This window comes from Pteropus vampyrus, unplaced genomic scaffold (assembly GCF_000151845.1).
Source record: "Pteropus vampyrus isolate Shadow unplaced genomic scaffold, Pvam_2.0 Scaffold2, whole genome shotgun sequence".
Classification (NCBI taxonomy): domain Eukaryota; kingdom Metazoa; phylum Chordata; class Mammalia; order Chiroptera; family Pteropodidae; genus Pteropus; species Pteropus vampyrus.
In genome coordinates this window covers 32,629,145-32,651,803 of record NW_011888783.1, presented here as the reverse complement: position 1 = coordinate 32,651,803, position 22,659 = coordinate 32,629,145, and the positions used below count along the sequence as shown (strand labels likewise).

Below are 22,659 nucleotides of genomic sequence, written 5' to 3'. Positions count from 1 at the left end.
AGTAGACTCATCTTTCTTCTATTTGATAGTTTTTTTAATAGAAAATAAAATTTAAAAGGATTTCTCAGCTGAACAGTTTCAGACAAAACTGTCAATTCCTAGCCTGCACCTGCGGGACTTTTGAAAGCAGTTAACATCAATCATAACTTCCTTTAAATTTTTCCATTAGTTCAATTCAAGAGGAAGGAAAACGCATAGTTTATTTGGCGGAGCATTTCTGTCCTTGACTGTCTATGGGAAAGTAGTTGACAGCTTTTGAAATTTGCTTTTATTTCAGGCTTGGAGTTGCAGAGAAAACTGCACTCTTACGTAGTAATTTAAAGCTCATATTGCCATCTTTTCTATTTACACAATGTCACACTGTCACTTCTTTACTACTTGCAGGCTCTCATAATTCTCCAGACAGAACTACTATGGCTTAGCAATGTAGGATCTCTAGAATGAATCCTAATGTTGAAATATCTTGACCTTGTGAAATATCAGCATATTTCTATCTAAGTTTCAGCTGTCATACCAAGCTTTAGGTGAGACATAAGGCTGTGGAGGCATTTGCATACTATTAAGTTACGCTTATGTTAAGGTCTAATATTGTAGTTGTTAACTTATGACCTTGCCCTGGCTGAGACCCAAAAAGGGTCTCCTGAGAGCACTCATGGGAAGGTGCTGTTTAAATTTTGTCAAATGATTGGAGATCTGTATATGAGCTAAGTTTCACCCCTTCACTTGTTGGCAAATGCAATCTGCATGTGTTTTGCCTTAGCTCACCTCTGCAACTCTAGCTTGGCCTACTGAGTTGGAGCTGGGGATTGCTGGTGAATTTCACTTACAGTCTGATTTGTTACATGCCGTGTGGAGTTGAGTTTCATTGTCCAATAGCTGAACAGACATGATGATGACCACTACACACAGTCCTGCGGGCCTCACAGTCTACGGAAGTAGCTCTGTGGTAGATGGATTTGTTAGTGGTGGGCTTGACCTGCAGTCCTCATATAGGTGCAGGCAAAGGTAGAGAATGATGTCCACTTTCTTCACTGCATGTGCCTGTGCTAAGAGAGTAATCTATAGTTTTATAGAATTTTACCTTTTTGTTTGTAGATATAATACTTTGCCAAGCAGAAGAACCTTGAAAAATTCAAGATTAGTGAGTAAGAAAGATGATGTACACGTCTGTATCATGTGTTTACGTGCCATCATGAATTATCAGGTATGTTTGTGTTTCCGATTTTTTAAAAAAAGATCATATCCTGATCTTGTTATTTTGGTTTCCTTGTATTATTTCTATTTGAAGTAAAATATCAGGATTTAACGAGATTCTATAGAAAAAGATCTGGTTCCTTCTAAAGCTCAAGATTTAATTCATTGTTCTCATTTTAATTAGAATTTATAATGTATTTAAAGGGAAGATGTTTTCACCTACAGTGATAAATTTGTCTAGGTTACTTAGTAAATGGGACCATTAAAGACAGAGTAAGCCTTTGAATGTGGGCAGTGACGTGAAAACTTTTGAACACCAGGAATGAATAGACACACATTGAGTAGGTCAGTGGTTCTCAAAGGGTCATATGTTGAACAGGCAAAAAGTTACTGTCTATTGGACCCAGAGGTGCCTAATCTTTATAAGAAGCATCTGGAAGATTCTTGTTAAAAGTACAGATTCCTACTTCAGGTAATTGTGATTCAGGAAATCCCTGCTTTGAGAAACACTGGGAGAGAGAGCACAGTGTGTTGGCTGGATTAATCCAAACAACAAAGTGGAAATTAGAGCCTGGAATATATAGGGTGAACTGACAGGGTCAAAAGTATAATTAGATAAGAATACCAGGGATGAGAATTAGAAAGACATAACTCATGTATAAAAATAGGATTCGATGTCCATTGATAAGGATGCTACAGGTGAGTCCAAGTACAAATAGAAAATAAGTACCTACACAGAGGTTTGGTAATCGAGTTCAAACCCAACAGCACAGTGCTGAATTGAATTCAAGAAGAGAAACATGCATTTATTCTTTTTTTCAGCCAATTAATATTTTTGAGCATTATTAGATAGAATCTATTCTAGGCACGGAGGATATAGCATTAAATAAATAGGAACTTACTTTCTAGTGAGGGAGGCAGATGGTAAACAAATAAATTGGTAAACTACAAGCATTCCAGTGAATAATGATGATGATGAAATGAAAGCTAACATTTATAGGTCTAGTGCTTTTAAACCTGTTAATCAATTTAAGTCTCATAACAATCCTGTGAAATTGGTAATGTAACTCTCTCCAATTTATCGATGAGGAAACAGAGATGAGACAGGGAAGTTAAATAATTTGCCCAGGATTACATGGCTAATAAGGAATGGAGTCAGATTTTAACGCAGGAAGACTGGCTTCAGAGAACTAAATGCTGTAGAAAAAAACATCAAGAAATGGAATAGGAAGTGATGAAAATGTGTGTTCAGTTTTAAAATAGGCCAGCCAGGAAAGTGTCATCAAGAAGATAAAATTTAGTAACAACTTGGATGAGGGAACAAGGTAAAGAATATTAGGGAAAGAATATTCTAGGCAGAGAGAAGAGCAAGTACAAAGGCCCTGAAGCAGGAAAAAGTTGGATGTGTTCAAGGTGCAGAAAAGAGTGCAGGTTGGCTGGATCAGAATAAGAGGGAGAAGTAGACGATGAAATCTGGAGAAAACGGAGTCCTGCCTGTATAGAGCTTTATAAGTTTTATAAAACTCTGTATAGAGTTTTATAAGTTTTATAAGTGAAAGGACATTGGCTTTACTATGAGTGAAAAGCAATGAGAGGGTTCTGAGGAAAAATGTGACTTGATCTGACACTTGAATTTAACATGATCACTGTGACTTCTGTGTTTAGGATTGATGAGGAAACAGAGATGAGACAGGGAAGTTAAATAATTTGCCCAGGATAACATGGCTAATAAGTAACTTCTGTGTTTAGGATTGACCTTGCCGGGGGGGCGGGGGGTGGGGGTGGGCAAAGACAGAAGGGGTTAACCATTTAAGAGGCTGTTGCATTAATTTAGGTGGGTGTTGTTGGTAGTATGGACCAGTATTATAGGAGCAGAGATGATGAGAGGTGGCCAGATTCTGGTTTTATTTTGATAGTAAAGGCAAAAATTGCATTGGATATGTGGTGAGGAGTGGCGAGTGGCTCCAGGATGTTTGTCCTGAGCACTCTGTTTAAGTGTCAGAGAGATGAGGAAAAACCATCTAGAGAATGAGAAGTAGCCAGGGACATAGACGGTAAGTACAAGAAATTCTTTGAGGAGAAGAGAGTGCTTAGCTGTGTGCAGTGTTGCTGCGAAGCCATGTAAGATGAGGAGTGAGAATTGACCATTGCCTCTAGCAAAATTTGGGTTCTTGGTGATCTTGGCACAGTTTCATTGGAGTGCTGGTGATGAAATACCTGATTAGAGTGGTTTCAGGAGAGAACCGGAAGAGAGGATTAAGACTGAGTGCTAAGACTTTTGCTGTAAAGGATAGCAGAGAAATGAGGCAGTAGCTGGACACTGGTTGTAGGGTCAAGAGAGATTTGGTTGTTATTTAGGATAAGATAATTTGTATCATGTTTTTATGTTAATGTTATGAATCAGAGGAAAATAATGGTGGGGGATGACAGAATTGCTGAAGCATATAATGCTCTTAAGTAGGTGAGAGGGAATGGGATCAGGGACTCAAGTGGAGGGATTGGCCTTAGATTAGAGCATGCTAGAATTCATCTTTGGGAAGAGATGAGGAGGTAAGCCACAGATCTGTGTTTGAGGATTGATGTGGTGGTGACGACGGCTTTTGGAAGCTTTTTTTCTGCTTAGTATAATTAAAAATAAGGTCATGAGCTGAGAGTGAGTTTGGAGTAGAAAGAAAAAATTCCTCACTTCCTTTTATAGAAGGATGAGGTAACATGCCTCAGAGCAACGCAGGTTTTCCTTGGATTTTGGTGCAGTTAGCCATTGCTTAGAGAAGGGAGTAGATATAGTGGTTGTCAACTCTGGCTCTATGATGGAGTCACTCTGACAGCTTAAAAAAATTCCGATGCCAGGGACTTGTCCTTGAGGGTCAGAATGAGTTGACCTGGAGTGGGTACTGGAACAGTGTTCTTTTTTGTTTACTCTTTCAGGTGATTTTAATGAGCAGCCAGAACTGAGTGTCACTGGGCTAGATTGGAGCCTTTTCACTATTCTAATAAAGAGAAACATGTAGTTCATTGACGATGACTGGAAATAGGGTCCCTTGATAGTAACACCATTCCTGGAATTTTTCTGGGAAATATGTTCGGACATTGATGTACTAGAGACATAAATGCATTTATGGTGATATAAATTGCATTAGGTAGAAACCAGGTTTTTGTTTTTAATCAGTGTTGGCAATCCCCTAGGTTGATTACTAAAGCTTTGTTTTTTTCCACATTAATTTCAGTATGGTTTCAACATGGTTATGTCTCATCCACATGCTGTCAATGAGATTGCACTAAGCTTGAACAACAAGAATCCAAGGTAAGCTTGATTTGTAATGTACAAGTCTAAATCTAACTAGAGAAAGCAGAATTCTAGTTAACATTTAACCAAGTTAGAGTTTGGAAACTTTCAAGTACGACTCTGAAATCAAATTGCTAGTAGACTCTTGGTTATGTAGATCAGCTAAGTTACATTTTTACGTGTGGCAGAGTTGAGCAACTGGTGACAACTCCAGCCCTTCATTCTTCTCGTTAAGCTTTCATTTTTCTTGAGGCCTGTTCTGAGCATCCTTGCAAATTTAGCAAAATTTGGTAGAGAGCATGAGGTTATCAGGACAGATAGAGACTTAGCTACACCAGATACAGCTGAAGGCTGACTAAAGCCACTGTCCCTTGTCAACACTTCACTTGCAGCATTTACATATGTAGCTTTTATTACCAAACAAAAAAAAGAAACACAAACAAAAAAATAATGGTGCATGTACATGTTATTTTATATTCACTTTACTATAAAGGCCAGTACCATATATATTATTCATGTCACAGATTACTTCCAGACACCTGTCTTATCAATTTCTTTTAGTTATTCCAATGTATTTTCCATTCTGGTGAGGCATTCTGCATTTCAAATGTGTTGTTCTCTTTTATCAGTTACCTCTGTATAGACTGTGTATCTGAAAACTTAATTGAACAACAGCCAAAAAAAATCTGATTATAAATTAGATCCTTTCTGATTCGGAGTGCAATGCAAACCGTGAAGTCCCATTTTAGATGTTGATATTATTATTTCAAACTTCCCTAATAAAGCTTATGCAGCTTTGTGATTGCTTCCTTAATTTACTGGAACCCCAAATAGTCATTCATGCTTCTGTGTCCCTCCCTTCCACTACAGGGAAATCGTTAGTCATTTTTCTTAAAACAGTTGGCATTGTGGATTATCAGAACAGTCTTTGTTTAGAGGTTGTAATAGCTTTTATTCCAGAAAAAAAGATTAAACACTGAAGTGATCTTATGATGAAGAAACAATGCTGTCCTTGACATTGTGTTTGAAAACTTAGACTATATCTCTAGGTTCTCCTAAAAATATTTCAGTTGGAGTTTGTTTTCTTGAACAAGAGAAAATATACATATTTTTTTATTAGCAGAGCTGTAATCCAGTTCCTCTCAGATCTCCTGCATAAGAAGAAGAAATGATAGAAACTTTCATTGTCATAGGGAGTTTTTATGGCATCATGTGCAAATTAGCAGATTTGAAATGCAGGACATTAATTTCAGTTAATTTTGAACTTTTTTTTGGCAAATATTGTGTCTCTTACTCTAACACCAGAGAAAATATTTAACCAATGGGTTCTTTTCCTGAATATTTCCAAGTTTCCTATTGTCTTTAGCTCATCAATAAAACTTTTTCAGCCATATTGTACTGAGTCATCTGATGTTGGGACTAAAAGACTAATCTTTCCAGAATTAATTTTCGTTAGTGAGTAATTTGGGGAGTGGGAAACAAGCCTTCTAACTTTGCTTCTGTAGATAAATCACATATATAGCAGTAGGTAAAGGTTTAAAAATGTACTTTAATGTAATTACCTTACTAGAAGTTTAAAAAACATACATGGACGAATATTTTATTATTATCATATTCATCTTGGAAGCAAGGAACAGCTGATTCATCTTGTCACTTTCGCTGATTTGTGTTTTTCTTTTCTCTTCTTGTTTTTACAGAACAAAAGCCCTTGTGTTAGAACTGTTGGCAGCCGTTTGTCTTGTCAGAGGCGGGCACGAAATCATTTTATCAGCATTTGACAACTTTAAGGAGGTAGGATATTCTTTAGTTTTAAAAAGAACACAAACATCTTGTATTTGGACATCTTTGAACAAAAGGTTTTACCTTTTTACTTATTCTATGGCCTAAGGGGTATAACAGTTAATTTTCTAAGATGACACTAAGGGAAAAGTAGTGAACTTAGTCTAAATATCTGAAATGAGTACATTAAGCATTCTTTGGTGTCTCATTTCCAAGAAGAGATAAAAATTATTTGCAGTACTCATTTTCCTTTGGAGAACATGGAATAGCCATTTAAAAATAGATTTTGTTAAATATATGTGGTTTTCATTATGGTTGATACTTGAGCATCCACAATGTAAATTTTATGAACTCTTTCATCATGGTTATTTTCCTCAAGTCATACATATTTTCATTGTTTTGCTGGATACTATGAAAAGCCTATCAAATATATAGACACTGATTGTAGCAGTTAGTAGTCTTAACCAGGTGATCCTGTCACAGGAAAACAACAAACCGATGGACTTGCATGGTTGAAAATGGAAATTAAATGACTACAAAAGAAGAAACAATTACATATAGATAATATGACACCAAAGATTCTGGCCCCAAATATCGAGACATCACAACTGAAATAATAGCCAGTCACCCTTAGTGGTGGTTTGCGGTGTTACTTGGCAGGAAGAGTACCTGTTAGTTCCCCTAGTATGTGCCTAACACCTGAGGCTACTTTGAGGTGAGACATTACAACAGTAATCGAAGGCAGAGCTCCAGGTTACAGGAGGTCCTTCGGCCATGTCGTGCCTTATCCTGACATTCCCATTTGATTCCAGATGCTTCTGGATTAAGAACCAAGCTGCATTAAAATACAGATCTCAGCGGGACTTCCAAACTATCCTCTTTCCTGGCAGCCTCAGAAGTAGGACCCAGCTAGTATTTATTGAGGATCTACTATAGGCCAGGGGCTGTCCCGGGTACACACATGAAATCATTTGGTTCTATTAAGAACATCTGTGAGACAATAGTAATATCTCCTTGTTATAGAAGAATGAGCTAAAATTCCAAATAACATTGTTTGCCCATGGTCACATAGCCAGATAAGGGACAGAGCCAGGATCAGGATTTGGTGCTCCTGATTCTGAACTTTGCTGCAAGTGACGTTTGGGTCCAGTTGTGTATGAAACTTTTGAGGGAAATACTGAGTTAGACAGGACCTTGGAGCCATTTCCTCCTCCCCAACCCCTTAGTTAGACTCACAGCCCCAGCTACCAAGTGGACCAGAAAGCGACGCATAATCCTGCACATGGGCTAGGAAGCTGCAAAGATGTCAAGAGGGAAAACAGTCCTCCTGCTCCTCTATTTGCTTGTGTCACCTCCCTCCTCCCAGTCACTGCTTTGAGATTTTGATATTATTCATTTTGTTAATCTCAGCCAGGGACAGAACCAGATATTGTCTTTTTATCTATTCAACTGCAGTGAAAAAATATCCAGCTCATAAGAAAATGATGAAGAATAATAGTGAATCTTTAATTCATTTGTATTCTGGCTTCAAAACAAAAAGATTTTAGAGATAAGAATGTATGAATGCTTGTCTATTAATGTTTTTATATATCATATATCAGTACATAAAATTTACATTTATAAATAAGGACATACAGGTTTTGGTGGATGGGTGTAATATAAAAGTGAAACAGTATGTAAGCTAACTCTCAACTCTTTATCATTAAATGATATTTTAATATACCACATATCAAATCTCTTTCCTACTAGAAGCACTATACATTTATCAGTGACTCTTGTTATAATATGAGCCATATTATAACAAGCATCTGATTATACTACAGTTCTAATTATATCCTAAAATTTTAATTGTATGAAATCAATATTAATTACAACCAGCAATTCATGAGAGGAATGTTAACTTTGTTTTTTCTTAGGTAAGCTAACGACTTTCTTATGCCTAGTAGGCACATAGGTACTTGCAGAATTGCTTTTTAGCTGTCTGTTCTCAGAATTGTATGTGGCTTTAGCCATTTAGGATGTACCATGTGCTTAGTTGAAAAAGGAAATAATCCTACTCTAAATCTATAGTAACTGGCTAGTCGTAATTAGAACTAAATTAATTTTGACTCTGAATTTTTAGAGCTTTAACTAAAATCCACCTCATTTCTGAATAACTTATGAGTAACCCTGGGAGTTTAAGTTCTGATTCTCTTTCGACAGGCATTTGCATCTGTGAGAAACCATATCATGTGATAGAAGGGACAAGGACAGAGCTGGTTCTGTATGTGCTATCAGCCTGCATTAGCCTAAAGTCATGATGTGCATGTGGACAGACCAAGCAAAGGGATTATCCTAAAAGCCATGTGAATGAGGACAGGGTGGGAGGATGCATGCCCCTGAGAAACTTTATTCTTATGGATTGGTCAGATGAGCATCAACCTATTTACCTGTTCAATCTTAGGGTGAAAAAATGTTACTTTGTATTGACTTTTTTTTTTTTTAATGTAATGCCACTCATAGCCCAAAGTCTTTGAAATCCCTTCCTTTTCTTCCATTTTTATGTGAGTGGATTTTTTTCTTATACATCATAGTGAAGGGTGTATTCATTAATTTTTTTTATCCAAAATGTCATTGGAACCTCTGGGGTTTAGAGAGGTTTGGGAGCCAACTCTTTCTGAGGAGGAAAAATTTTGTGGTCTTGGATGCCTGTGCAGGTAGGATTTTGGTCAGTGAATAATACCCACTGAGCTACCCCTGGCAGAGAGAGTGCTACACTGGATACCAGGACATCAGGGAGTAAGGCCAAAAAATAGTCTTTGCCCTCAAGAAGATTGTTTTTCAAGCTTTTTATCCCATTTAGTAAATTGAGATTCTGTTCATGTCCTTAAGAAGATGAAGGAATTATTCCTGTTTTTATAGGGAAGAATGGTGTATAATGGTAGTGGGGTTCAGTATCTACTTTTGCAAATAAAGGAATATACATTAGAGTAACCAGACCCTTGGTGCTTTGACCACTGATAGAGCACAGCCAAGCATACTGCCGCAGTGTGGTACCACATGCTAAAAGGAAATTTAAAGACCACACATCTTACGTACATAGCAGGATTTTCCCCTCTACTTATTGAGCCAGCAAATCCATTCTGTCCTATTTGACCACCACTTATTAATTTAAATGTAAATTGAAGGAGGGTATCTTTTACCCTTTGATAGATTTTTTATGTACGATTACTTCATTTTCTCATATTTCAATTAATAGAATCCCAAGTTTGGTTTTTCATTTTTTCCCCCCAAAGAATCTTGCTACATGTCTTATAATATCTGAAGTACATGTTTTAGGAAAATAGGGAGCATTTGCAATTTAATATCTGATGGTGATGAGAATATTAACCCAAGGTCTTACTTTTAGTGCGTGTGTACTTTGAGGCCTAAGCCTGATTTTATTGAGTAAACACCTCAGTCTATATGATGAAAAATGTTTTAATTACATAAATTCAGGTGGCAAATTTGTACCAACCATGGTTTGTGACATACCTGACAATGTGAGTATAGTAAGTAGATGAAAACTAAACTAAGTCAACCATTATTCTCCTTGAATTCTTTTTCCTTAAAAAAAAAAAATGTTTTTTAAATAAATGGAATTAACACATCTGGTATTGGTGTTGAAACATCTCCTCGTGAAAATTTATGGTCCTGAATTGAGGACCAGAGTGAGAACAAGGAGTCATCTGTTTTTCCTTATTGGTTATTTTAGGCACATGGGAGGATTACCATTTTCCCTAAATTGATACTTTCTTAGTTGCCTGGCAATATATATTTTCAAGCATGTGGCCTACCGGACAGTAAAAAAACACCTTTGGAAGTAAAGTCGCATTAGTTCAAGGTCTTGTTTGCAATAAACAGAAACTGACTGTATCATGCATATTAGAAAGATGTAGAGAAATGCACATGGTTGACGAGGATCCTGGAGAAAAAGGCCTGAAAAATGGGCAGGCGATCCTAAAATGTGGCTAGACTCTCATGCCGAGCCCTTGAAGTGTAGCCACAATAAACAATATTTGGGATTCTGGTCATGCTTTTTCTTCTCTCTCAAATGACGTGGACCATAGCTAGCAATCCACTGGGTCATAAAACTACACTTAATGGGTTAAGGACATCAAGTAGCCCCTCTTGGAGAGTTATAAATACTATATTTAATCCAATTTCTTTTAGAAACCTTGAGATCTGCCAGACTTTGCTCTCCTCAACTTTTTTTAGTCTTTCTTCTTTTTTTCCCATTATATTCTTTGATATATCTGAGAAATTGCCTTTAAGAAAGCATCTCTAAACTCTGGCAAAAAGAATGCTCCCATTTGAAATCAAAGTGAAAAAGTACTGAGGACCCAAAGACTCTGCAACAGAATTGTCTACTATGACACTAGTAATGTAACCTTCTGAGGGCTCTGAGCTAACAGCCTCCCCGCACCCGTGCACCTCCCCAGGCTGCTGGGAGGTGCACCTGGAATTCATCAGGATTCCAGATCGATTGTAACTCTGTTCTCATCTGCTTCCAACATGACAGCAGACTGGCTTTAACAAGTAAGCCTGAGGCCTGAGTTTGGTTATTAAAGCCTCAACTCCTTCCCACTTTTGACCTTCCAGTATGGATAGATGGAACCTTGCAAAATGAGTCATTCAGGGCCACCAGCTCTCTTGTACACAGCACTCTTGGCAGTATCTGTTATTATTTTCGCCTCTTGCTAGAAGGCTTCCTCAGAAAGCTGATGTGGTTTAGCTACTGGGCATCTGAAAGCACTTGTGCTACGCATTATTAAGTTGATTTAAGAAAGCCTGTCAAGTTTTATTTACAGTGGACCAAATTGGGCAGGAAGGAGAGCAGACATTTTGGTGTCCTTCCAGCATCCTTCTGAGTTTAATCCCATCTAATCTAACCTCCTGAACGTTTGAGGTTATGGGGTTATAAATCCAGCAAGACCATCCAGATAACTCCTTTGGTGGTAAAATTTTCAACATGGAGGGAAAAGGGTACTTATTTTTTTCAGTCTCTCATTTAACTATAAGCAGTGTATTCTCTCAGATCTCATGATGAGAGATTTGTATGGGAGCTACAATTCTAGAGCATGTGTATATTTCACATATCAGGCCAGAATTAGAGTAAACTAATTCACTGAGACTCTTCTGTAGCCAGTCCATCCTCCAAGAATCAGGAAGCAAAGTCACGGTAATTGTTTTTTTGGATTGCTTATTAACTGTAATTGTTTGTCAGTAATAAATTGCCCCAACTTAATTTTATTAGGCTCATAGATACTGTGGGTCAGGAAGTTAGGCTGGGCATGGCAGGGATGATTGTCCCTGCTCTGTTGCGTCTAGGGCCTCAATGGAGAAGGTCTGATTGACTAGAAGCAGAAATTCAGTTGAAGGCTTTTTCACTCATATGTCTAGTTTCTGGCCTGAGCTCAGTAGAGCCTGTCAACCACAGTGCCTCCACGTAGAACTCCATGTTGCTGGAGCTTCTCATAGCATTACAGCTGACTTCCCAGAGGGAGTGAGCAGGAGGGAACATCGAGAGAGCAAGCCTTTAAAGGGACAGAGGTTGCAGTGTGTCCTCTGAGCTGGTCTTAGAAGTCATCAGTGTCACTTGTGCTACATTCTTTTGGTTGCAAGTGAGTCACTAAGCCAACCCAGATGCAAAGGGGAAGGTCATGACCTCACTTCTTGATGGTGGAGTGCGAGAGTCACAATGCAGAAGAATGTGGGATGGGAGAGATGCTGTGGTCATTTTTGGAAAATACAGTTCACTTCAGTAACTTCGAGGAACATCGATATATCTCTAGTTGTTCCTCTTCTATTTTCTCTCTCTTCTGCACTCAAGCCAGTACTTGGTTTCTCATCAGGACTGAAAGCTTTAAATTTTTTCATTGACGATAGAAAGGATGGTTACTACTTCCTACAGACCAGTGTACCATGAGCAAACACTGTTTTGGGAGTCTTTTCAGAGGAGACGGGAGCTATTTGCATAGGATTTCCGAGTCCCTGGTAATGAACTAGTTGTTTCTGTATCGTCTGTGCCTTTATCATCTAGTAAGTAAGCGAAGGCTGTTGATCATTAAAGGATGAGTCATGCTAACTTACTGGAAAAAATTTTTATGAATATTATGCATTCCATTATGTCAGAAACATTGATAAATATTGAGAATAAGAAAATGAATAAAACATAGGCCCTATCCTTAAGAGGCAGCATTCTAGTCTAGTTAAAGAAACATAAATATTTCAACAGTTACACCTCTAGGCTCTATAAAGGTAAATGCCAGGTGCTTTGTAAGGAGGAGGAATAGCTAACTCAGAGGAAGTAGCGGAAGGAGGACAGATCGGTTAGGAGCTCTCGGGGGAGCCTCCCTATAGGAAAGGGTGCTCAAGCTGAGTTTATGATGAAGAGTTAACCATGTGTATTAGTTTTTATCACTGCTGTAACAAATTGCCACAAACTTGGTGGCTTAAGACAGCACGAATTTATTATCTTATGTTTCTGTTGATCAGGCATATAAAATGAGTCTACAGGTTGGTATTCTTCTGGGGAATTCATTTCCATGCTTTTCAGTTTCTAGAAGCTGCTTGGTTTATGGATTCCTTGGTTCATGGCCCCTCCTCTGACTCTGATCCTCTGTCCTTCTTCCTTTAATGACCATGTGGTTACATTGGGCCCACTCAGAAAATCCAAGATCATCTCTTCATCTCAGGACCCTTAACTTAATCATTTCTGCTCAGTCTCTTTTATACATAAGGTAAATATTCACAAGTACCAGGGATTGGGACATAGACATCTTTGTGGGGGCCGTTATTCAGCTGACCACACCAGATAAAGGTGGCATCTTAATAAAGCTTCAGGGACTTGAATCTCCAGTCTTAAATGGGGCAAGGTGTGGAAAGAGAAAAGAGTGGACTAGGAAGTTGGGCAGATCAGGAAAGGACTCCTTATTTGAGTTTTCATATTGTCGTGTAGCCTACAAGTAGGAAATATGTTCCCCAGTCTTCTCCAAGCATTGGCTATTTAGGTTGACTCTCCTGGTTAGTAAAGAAATGGCTGTTATATTTTGCTCCCGAAGTAAGTTGACCGTGGGCTCAGCATGAGATCACTTTGACAGAGCAAGGTGTGGCTGAGATCTGAGATGTGTTTCAGAAATTTTGCCATTCATATTTCTCATTCCTCGGGCCTCTTCTTCCACTGACAGTTATCTGCTTCCTCAGCTGCTATATTCATTCACTACTTCTAACATCTTCAGGATTTTCCTCTGATGTGGGCCTGAGGGAACTTAAATAAAAAAAAAAAGTACAAGAAGATAGTGGTAGATACTATCATGTTAACTGGCAAACACTTATAGAGATGCTTTGCTTTTCAATCTGACTTTAGACTCTTCTGTCTCTCTGCGAGCCTGAGTGCAACTTTCTACAATAAAGAACTTCATCTTCTATTTCATTTTTAGCAGCCACTTAAAAAACAAGAAAAACAAACTAAAACAACAGCGTTTCTCCTTTGTTACTTTTACTCATGTGAAAATGCCATTTCTAAAATCTGTACCCTCTGCCAAGTGTAAGATAGTTGGCATATGCGTCCTTATTTCATATTTGGTGAGAGATAACAATGAAAGACCTCCAGAAGACGCATTGGGCGCTGTGTGTTACTTTAAGACCCCATAGAATCTGAAACAGGCTGGCTCTGGTCCCTAAACACGGAGCTTTTACTGGAGAAGTGTTTCCTTGGCAATAAGTTACCGTTATGGTTGTAAGATACCTGAGGGTGGTATGAAGCCCTCTGCAGTGAGTTGTTTAGAGAACTGGAATCAAGACGCTTACAGCTGTGGCAATATCATCACCAGCTCCAAAAAATATTAGAATAATGGGAGTTTTCAGTTCCCAGTCAGGGTTCGGTTGCCATTCTGGCATTTATTTCTGCAGAGTAATGTTAAAGGTCTATTTCAGGATCTCCTTGGTTTCTTTTTCCTCTATGAAAGAACTGCCTTCTTATTCTTTTTCTCCCTCATTCCACCCTGACTTGAATAGTAAGGATCTTTTTTAAAAAGTCAGTATCTTGGGACTGAAGTATACTTTAGTGTCCTATATTTGTTCAGCTGCTTTTTAAAGTGAAAATAGAAATGATTGTTTTTAAATGTCAAATAATTCTGGATTATAGGTTATTTTAGTGCTCATTAAGTCCAGAGGCAAGCAGTGGCTAAGACCCCACACCCAAGGGTATATTAACCATCTTATTAGATAAGCTTCTAGGTTCAAATAGAGCTGATAAAATAATTATGACAATGCTTATGCTAGATATGTTAACTAGGAAAAGAATAAGATAAATTGTATATATGTCATAGGTATGTGTATATATATATATATGTATGTATATTATATGTGTGTGTATTAGGAGTAACAGCATAAAAATGTATTTGTACATAGTAACACTCTAAAGAAAAACAAATGAAAGGGTTTGGAGTAGATTGTTGCTTCTATTTTTTTGTGTGTATATTTACTTCTGTTGCTTGTGCTGTTTGGGAAGTAACATTATACCTCACATAGCTAAATATTTCTATTGCAAGGGGTTAGATTTTTCCTTCCAGTAACATTTCACATGACTAATTTTCTTTTTTCTAAAGATGCTCAATTATCTTTGTGTAACAGCTCTGCAAAAGTAAAGTCACTGATCATTACCGCCTTTTCTTCAGAACTAAACTAATAAACAAAATCCAAATTCTTTGTTACTTCTGAGGAGTGGTTGGGCAACTATATTTTTTACCACAGAAAAAGCACTGTTATAAGATCAGAAGAATTTGACAGAAAATAAAAGGCATGATTTTTGTCCTCCAAAAGTTTCTCTCACCTTGAGAAAAATATGACTAACTTAAATAGATATTTAGTTAAGGACCAAATGTATACTACAGTTAATGTAAGAGAACGGTAATTCAAAACTTTAAGAATTGTGCTTGTATTTTTATTCCCTGTTGTAGTTTAAAGTTTTAGGTGTTATTGCCAATGAATATACTTATTGAGCATGATTTCCTGTGTGAGTCAAGTTCAGATTTCATTTGAATTTTAAATACTTCCAAAACATAAGCACATTTTTATTTATCTGGGCTCCATAGTCAGTACATAATAAGGGTTTTGTTTGGTTGGTTTCTTTTAAACCATCAAACAGTCATCTTCAGAAAGAAAACATGAGCAGAGTTCATGAATCTATTTTATTTTATTCCAGGTTGTGACATTAGCCAGTGTATTTGTTATGTCCTGTGTACGAAAAAGGCATATACATATATAGAAATAGTAAGGCTACCATTATTGTTTGCTGAATGTCGACAGGCTAGTATCAGAGGAAATAGGCCTATTTACATATGTTAAAATGGCAGGCTTGGGATTTTTACCCAGATCCATTTAACTTCAAAGCTCAGAGTCAACCCTATATAATGTTATCACATACCAAACACTTCCTACATATGTTCATATACACCCTCAATTTTCCACCAAAAAGTGAACCTAATTGGAATGGTTATAGATTGGGTAGATTATTGGAGTGTTTGAAGTTATTAGTGAAATTCAGGACAAATTGGCTGTTTATATTAGGCCCAAAGAGAGAGGATAGTCTTGGGCAGGACTGTAAGGGAAGAAAGGTACTTGATTTGGTTGACGGAGGGAATTCTGAGAACAGAAGATGAGATTGGCACAAAAATCTGTCTTGGAGCAGGATATGTCAGAAACCTGTGCTAGTTGACAAGAAAAAAAATCTGACTGGGACCCATGAGTGCAGAATAAAGGGTGACAGGAGGAAAGCCTGACTAAGCTTCTGAGAAAGTTATGGTGGAGAAATTTGAAACCTGTGATTAAAAAAAGAAAAAAGCAACTGTAAGATAGATAAAAGGAGAGAAAAGAAGGGAAACAACTAATAGTTACAAAATACTTTGCAGTTTGTGAAGTGGTTTTTATATCTATTCCATTTGATTCATTGGGAATCTGAGAAGGGCATTTTATGTAATTCTGATAAATCTTAGAGTATCAGTACTCTGTAAAATACATTAGAAGAGAAAGATGCTGGAGTTTGGAAGATAGGTAATTCAGGCGTTAAATGACCGGGCCATGGACCAGTTTTGTTGATTGAATTCATAAAATTAAGGACAATTCACGGAATATGGAGATGGACATAAGAGGATAATAAGAATCGACTTATTCTTATTATGTATAAACAGTATACATTTAATTAGGAAGAAAGTTTCACAACTATAATGAACAAAGATTATTTGGGAATTTTTTCAGATGAAGAAAATAAGCTTTGATTTTATTAGATTCATTTTTTTTTAAGTGGTGGTAAAATGCCCAACATTAGATTCTTAGTTGTGAACTGAAGACTATGAATGAGAGAACAGACTTAATCAGAGATGATTTGGGATTGTTTGTGTGTGTGTACACACATGAGCATGCATGTGTCTGTGTGTAAGTGTGTAATCCAAATAGAAAAGGGGATTGTAACTAAGGAGGTCAGCTCCACAGGGGCACCCGTCTAGGAGAGGAAAGAAGCCGGGCTAGAGTGGGCTAGAAGGGTGCTCAGGAGAGACCAGCACACAGTGCAGAGGATAGTCAAGAGGATGAGAGGCTACCTGGTTGGTCTGGTATCTTGTGGTGCAAATTTCTGCTTTAGATGACAAGTTAGTCAAATAGTCTCTATATCCCTTCCAATTCTACAGTTTTATGTTTCTACATAAAATTTTGTCAACACATGCCCATAAGTATAATATGTATTATGCATATATATATTTAAATAGTTCCATTTCAAAAAGGTTAAGTGTTTCTTTGACTGCATAAATAAAAACAAGTTACCTAGCCAATAAAATGATAGGTACAAAAATTTACAAACAAGAACGAAACGTAACGCATCCAAGGCCAGTTGATAGGATAGTACTAAGTTTAAAATAAAAATAGATCACTGCGATTTTAGACTACATTGTGACTTTAGTCTCTAGTTCCTTTTTATAACCACCTTGAAATGGCTTCATCAGTCTCTAAACCCAAATCTCATTTTAAAAATTTGCAGTGTGTCAAAGGAGCTTGCTGCTTCCCTAACCAGAAAGTGAGTTGGATGTGCTGGGCACGCAGTTGGTGCCTGCCACCAGTAAGGGCCTGTCTGTGAATGCATCCCTGGCTTGGGCAGGGTTTGATAAACCGAGCTATCGAGTCATTATTTAGGCTTTTCATTTCCCGGCTCCTCTGTCATACCCCAGACACTGTTCTGTTCACCGTGGTTCAGCGGCCATTCTATATTCCTTTTACGACAGTGGTGCATGTGGCTCTGGCCCAGCTCTTTTATTCTATGTATCCATCTTCTAAGGATATGTAATCATACTTAGTTTTCATTCACAACAATTGACTGAAATACTCAGCAGAAGAAAATGGCTCAGCAGTTCCCGATTGTGGTTCAGCAGTCATAGTGTCTGTCACCCTTCATCATGCAGTTGGGCTTTCTGACAGAATCTCCCCCTCAGCTCTGCGTCACTGGAGAGTGGAAAGGGCCAATCACAGTAACATGAGCTATGTAATTCTGTTCTGTTTTAGCAGTTGGGTTTTGGCCATGGAAAATGAGGGCTCTTTCTCCACCAGTAAATGTACCAGAAACACATGTGGTATCCCAGGTTTACAGGTCCACCACTAAGAACAACACTGAATTTTCCACTTAAGTATTTTCCAGGAATAGGTGTAAAACTAGGAGATAGTGTATTCTGTGTGGTAGGTGTCAAGGACATGTTTAGTCCATTAGTAAAAGATAATCATTTTTTTGTTGTTTGTGTATTTGTTCTTGGTTGTTTGGTATTATAGTGTGTCAGGCATTCCAAGACACACCCATTTACTTGGATGGATTCACTGAGTCTGATTTTCCCTGAATTTTGAGGATTGCATGTCCTACAGACCATGTGAGAGAGAACCGTTTCTGTGTCTCTCTCATATTCTTGCTTGGAATCTAACATTCACTTGGCTGTGGGTAAAGAATGTCTAGCTTTGTGATAACCTTCCTATGAAGAGGTGGAGACAGCCAGAGAACAGTTAGGGACTGCTATTGTCCAGCCTGATGAAAGCAAGGGATTGTACTTGACCTTGTTAAACCTAAGAACTGAAGGAAGTGTTTTTTTTTTTCTGCCAACCTTCTAAACCAATGGAGGGCTTCTTTCAATATAGGGAATCCTGACCTGTCTCTGATGTGACTTCATCTTTGTGGAGCGATAGCAGTTGTAGTTGGTCTTTATTTGGTGTGGTTGGCTCCCCAACTATTTTGCAAGAAATTTTAATACTAGAAAACCATTTATTTTCTTTTTCAAGTTTTGAGTTTTAAGAATTCATCACTTTTGTAGAAATAGAGGTGATTCTATAATCCAGTAGTTCTCAAACTTTTTGCCTCAGGATCCCTTTTTATACTTTTAAAAATTACCGAGAACCCCCAAAGTTATTGTTTATGTGGGCTATGTATTGATATTTAGCACATTAGAAATTAAAGCAAAATTTTGATACTTATTTCATTAAAATAACGTAATAAACTCATTATATGTTAACGTTAACTTTTACATTAGCTGCATACTCATAGCTGCTCCTGCATTCAGTCACTTCCATTGCTTTGGTTGAAGTAGTTGAAGAAAATCCAGCCCTACACAAATATGCAGATGGAAAAGGAAGTATTTTAACAGATTTCTAGGTAATAGTGGATATTCTCTTTTTTTGATACTGTACTGTACAAACACTGGACAGGTAGTAGTTTCTTAAAGATTAGTTGCAAAGTGGAATCTGAAACCATATTAATGAATTTCTTGTACTCTGTTACATTAAAGTTTATTTGCCTGTCTTGCATCTTAAATGAATCCATAATTTTGGACCAGCCTGATTTTGTACCAGCATGCAGTGGTCACTTGGAAAATATAAATTCACCGTAGACACATTTTATAATACAATATTTTTTAAAACATCACACCCATTATATTACTACCAATCTCATCGGAAAAGTCTTTAAATATTTGTAAGCTCTCACGCTCATGGTGGATACAAGTTTTATCATTTTTGCTTGAAAGCTTAATTTTACTGTTGGAAACACATATTGTCAGTTGTTTTCCTTAAAGTAAAAGCCTCACTTCATTCATTTTTAAGAAAATAACTGCCAAATCTATAAGTCTGAGTAACTGTAGTTTGTCAGTCATTCTTTCAAATAAGAATGAAAAAATGGCTGGTTCATCTTGCAGTCACAGAAATGCTTGTCCTCATGGCAACCATATGTTAATATGCAGGCTTCTCTTTTATCATATAGAATATTAAATAGATATGCATTCAAGTGTTGAAATTAAATAAAATTAATACTTTTTATTGCATTGTCAAGGGTATTAAGTGAAACTGACCTTTTTTTTTTTTTTTAAGCTGAGAATGCATGGCTGTGATAAATATAGTGATTACTGGTATAATTCGGTTTCATTGCCTTGATTCATGCTCAGGGCCAGCAGTTTCATTCACTCACCTTCGCTTTTGCATCACCAGTACAAATTTCAATTCTCTGAAAAAGGCTGGTAACATCTTAGTATTTTTATAAAAATAATTTGACCTCACAGACTTCATAAAAGGCCCTCAGGGGCCCTTGGTGTTCTAGGACTACATTATAAGAACTGCTGCTCTAATCCATTGTCTGCTGTCATCTTGGGCTGAGTGCAAGTGGGCTGGGTTAAGATCCAGAATTAGGGCAGTGCATGGGAGAAAGTAGAGGAGATGTGAAGTTAGAGGAGAGAGCCCTGGACAAACTTCAGGCGTTCACTTATTTGTGGGCTGAGGTCCCTGACCTCATAAACAAAGAGTCCTTGTCTTCAAGGGCTCTGAGTTCACAGCACATCTTCGTTCATTTTAATTTGATTTGTTGTGTTTTGGGCATAAGGAGAGCATGGTTGACATCTGCCCTCTGAGCAGGTCCCAAGTTCTGTTGGTGAAAGTGCCACAGGATTTAAATAGCTCATACCGTGTTCTATTGCTATAGTCTAGTGAACATGCGATGACCACTAGAAATGTGTCATTATGTCCCCCCCTTGCCTTACTGGACCAAATTGGTTATGCTCAACAGGATGAAGTTGTGAGGAGAAATGAATGAAATATAAAGGGTAGCATTAGGCCTTCTTTTGAGGGGTCTGACTGGTAAGTTGTCCCAAAGATGCCTGAAGGTCTTTGTCATTTAGTCCTCAGGTAGCTATTTAAATACCAGTCTCTCTTAAAGAATGAGAAGGTACTTTGGTTTTCCTGTAGGATAAGAAGCTTCAAAAGAATCTGTATGTGTCCTTATTGATGACCAAGAGATGTGAGTCTTGCATTGAAGCCAGAGAGATTCAAGTTGTACATTAGGAATATTTCTGAAAGGTATCATTTATTAGGAATTGTATTGTGGAGACTTACTCTCTAGATTTCAATGAAGGTCATCTTTTTTTAGGGGAGTGATAAAAATGCATTTCTCATTTAAGGCGTGGTATGTCAACAAGTCATCCTTTGGGGATTTCACTAGCTCTTTGTTTCTATGTCAGGATTCTTTATCCAGTGCAGCAAAATATGTACAGAAAGTAAAACAGTCATCTGGATGCTTTGTGTGCCTGGTGCCAAACATCTGGATATTTGGAAACATCTGGAAAGTGACTGATATTTTCAGAAGGGTGTTTAGTATTATGTGGATGAAACCTCAGGCTCATCATCAGATGTCCATCAGTCCAAGACTGGTATAAATATTTTATTAATTTACGAGGAAGGAGGGTTGAATTGTAGATTGTAGACTACATTCAGCTGTATACCTTTCATTAGTGTTTCTTTTAGTGGAGTGAATTAAGGGCGTTTAGTTTCAGAATGCTTCAGTTTGATGAACATTTTCGTCTTTAAATCCTGATGAGACATGAGAGCCAGCAACAGGTTGGAGTGATCTGCTTCTGTCACGGCAGCCATTTGGTGTCAGTGCATGAAATGTCTGGGCACCTCAGGGGAAAAAGATAATAGACCCCCAGCAACTGCCGAACACCTCAGAAGAGAGGTTTTTGGCAGGGTATCGTGGCATCAGTAACCCTCAGTGTGCTGGTACTCTAAATAGAAGGTAAAAGATGCTTTCAACCCAGGACTAACTATGAAATAACTGTTTATTTCATGTGGCCCTGAAAAGAAAACGGAACTTTTGTTCCTGGGCAGCCCCCAAGAAGGGTAGTCTAATCAGTCATAATAGACTGTGCCTCTAAAACTGTGCCTTCCTGCAGGGAGCCCTGTGGATCACAGGGGCCTTTTGTGAGAAGAGAAAAAGAAAGTATTGAGGCAGGCGCCAGGCAACAGGGCAAGAAGGAAACACTTAAGCAAGGGGCCTTTAATTTTTATATAACTAACCCAGAAACGTTACTTTATAGCCACCTCATGAGAGTCAGGCTGCAGTCTTGTTGCAGACTTTGTGTGGTGTCCTGGGAGCTATTGCTGGAGGAAGCCAAAGACAGTCACTGACCTTGAAGGCAGACAGAGAAGTGGCTGAAGGCCGGCCGTCTATTGTTCGTGTCAACATCTGGCTAGCCAGATAATGCTCTTTATTACAGGGCTTTTGTAAAACCATCTTTTCTCTGCCCTTTGTCTTTAGAGAAATCATCCCCGAACCTCTGCCACCCTTAGCGATGCTTTAAACTGCCACCCCTTTTGTATCTAGGGCCCCAGATTTATTTAAATGTTTTGGGACGCTGTTCAGAGATATCTTTCACAGATGTTAGAGAACAGGGTTGAGTTGGTTTTTTGGCAGAAGCTGTGCTTTTGCTTCAGTCCTTCTTGAAGTAAAAATGTATCTTGTCCCGGGTGTGGCCCATTTTATGTGGGCAGGGCCGGATTTATCCACATCACCAGCACCAGTGAGCTGGATGCTGTGAGTCTGTGCTTTGGCTCTTAGGTTTGGTACTCTGGGCCTGCGAAGCCGGGTGCACTCTAAATTTGGTTTGTATAGAGCTTCCAGGCTGGTCAGTTTGGGAATGTCATGTTATATTGCCGGGCCTAGATTAGAATTTTAAAGCTTCAAGATAGCAAGTGAGAGGATTTTTTCAAACTTTTATGGAAACCTTCAATGAAATGTTTCTTTTTCTATTAAAAAAAAAAAAAAATCTTACCAGGAAATTCATAATTAAGCAGAACTGGATAAATGAGGATGGAAGTCCCAAGAACCTTTCTTATTGGTGCTTTTCCTTTCCTGGCCAAGCCCCCATCCTTGGAGCTTCCAAAGCATTCTTCAGTAACCATTATGGTTTCCTAGAACAGGGCAGGAAAACCAAGGCTGTAATCTGAGATCTTAGATTAATGGATGTGAAAAACGAAGTCCAGGGAGGTTCCCTGAGTTGTCCACGGTCACTGTGGGGCATTGGCAGAACCAG

At 38.0% G+C, this 22,659-nt stretch overlaps 1 protein-coding gene across 4 annotated transcripts in view; it reads left to right on the top strand.

The window, feature by feature from the left end:
- Positions 1-22,659, top strand: part of FMNL2 (formin like 2) — a 270,355-nt gene that overhangs the window by 201,457 nt on the left and 46,239 nt on the right. For all 4 annotated transcript variants that reach the window (XM_011359342.2, XM_011359360.2, XM_011359351.2 and 1 more), the window contains exons 7-9: positions 1,096-1,204; positions 4,422-4,498; positions 6,178-6,271. In XM_011359342.2, coding sequence (XP_011357644.1) covers positions 1,096-1,204; positions 4,422-4,498; positions 6,178-6,271 — 280 coding nt within the window. The remainder of the gene's footprint in view (positions 1-1,095; positions 1,205-4,421; positions 4,499-6,177; positions 6,272-22,659) is intronic.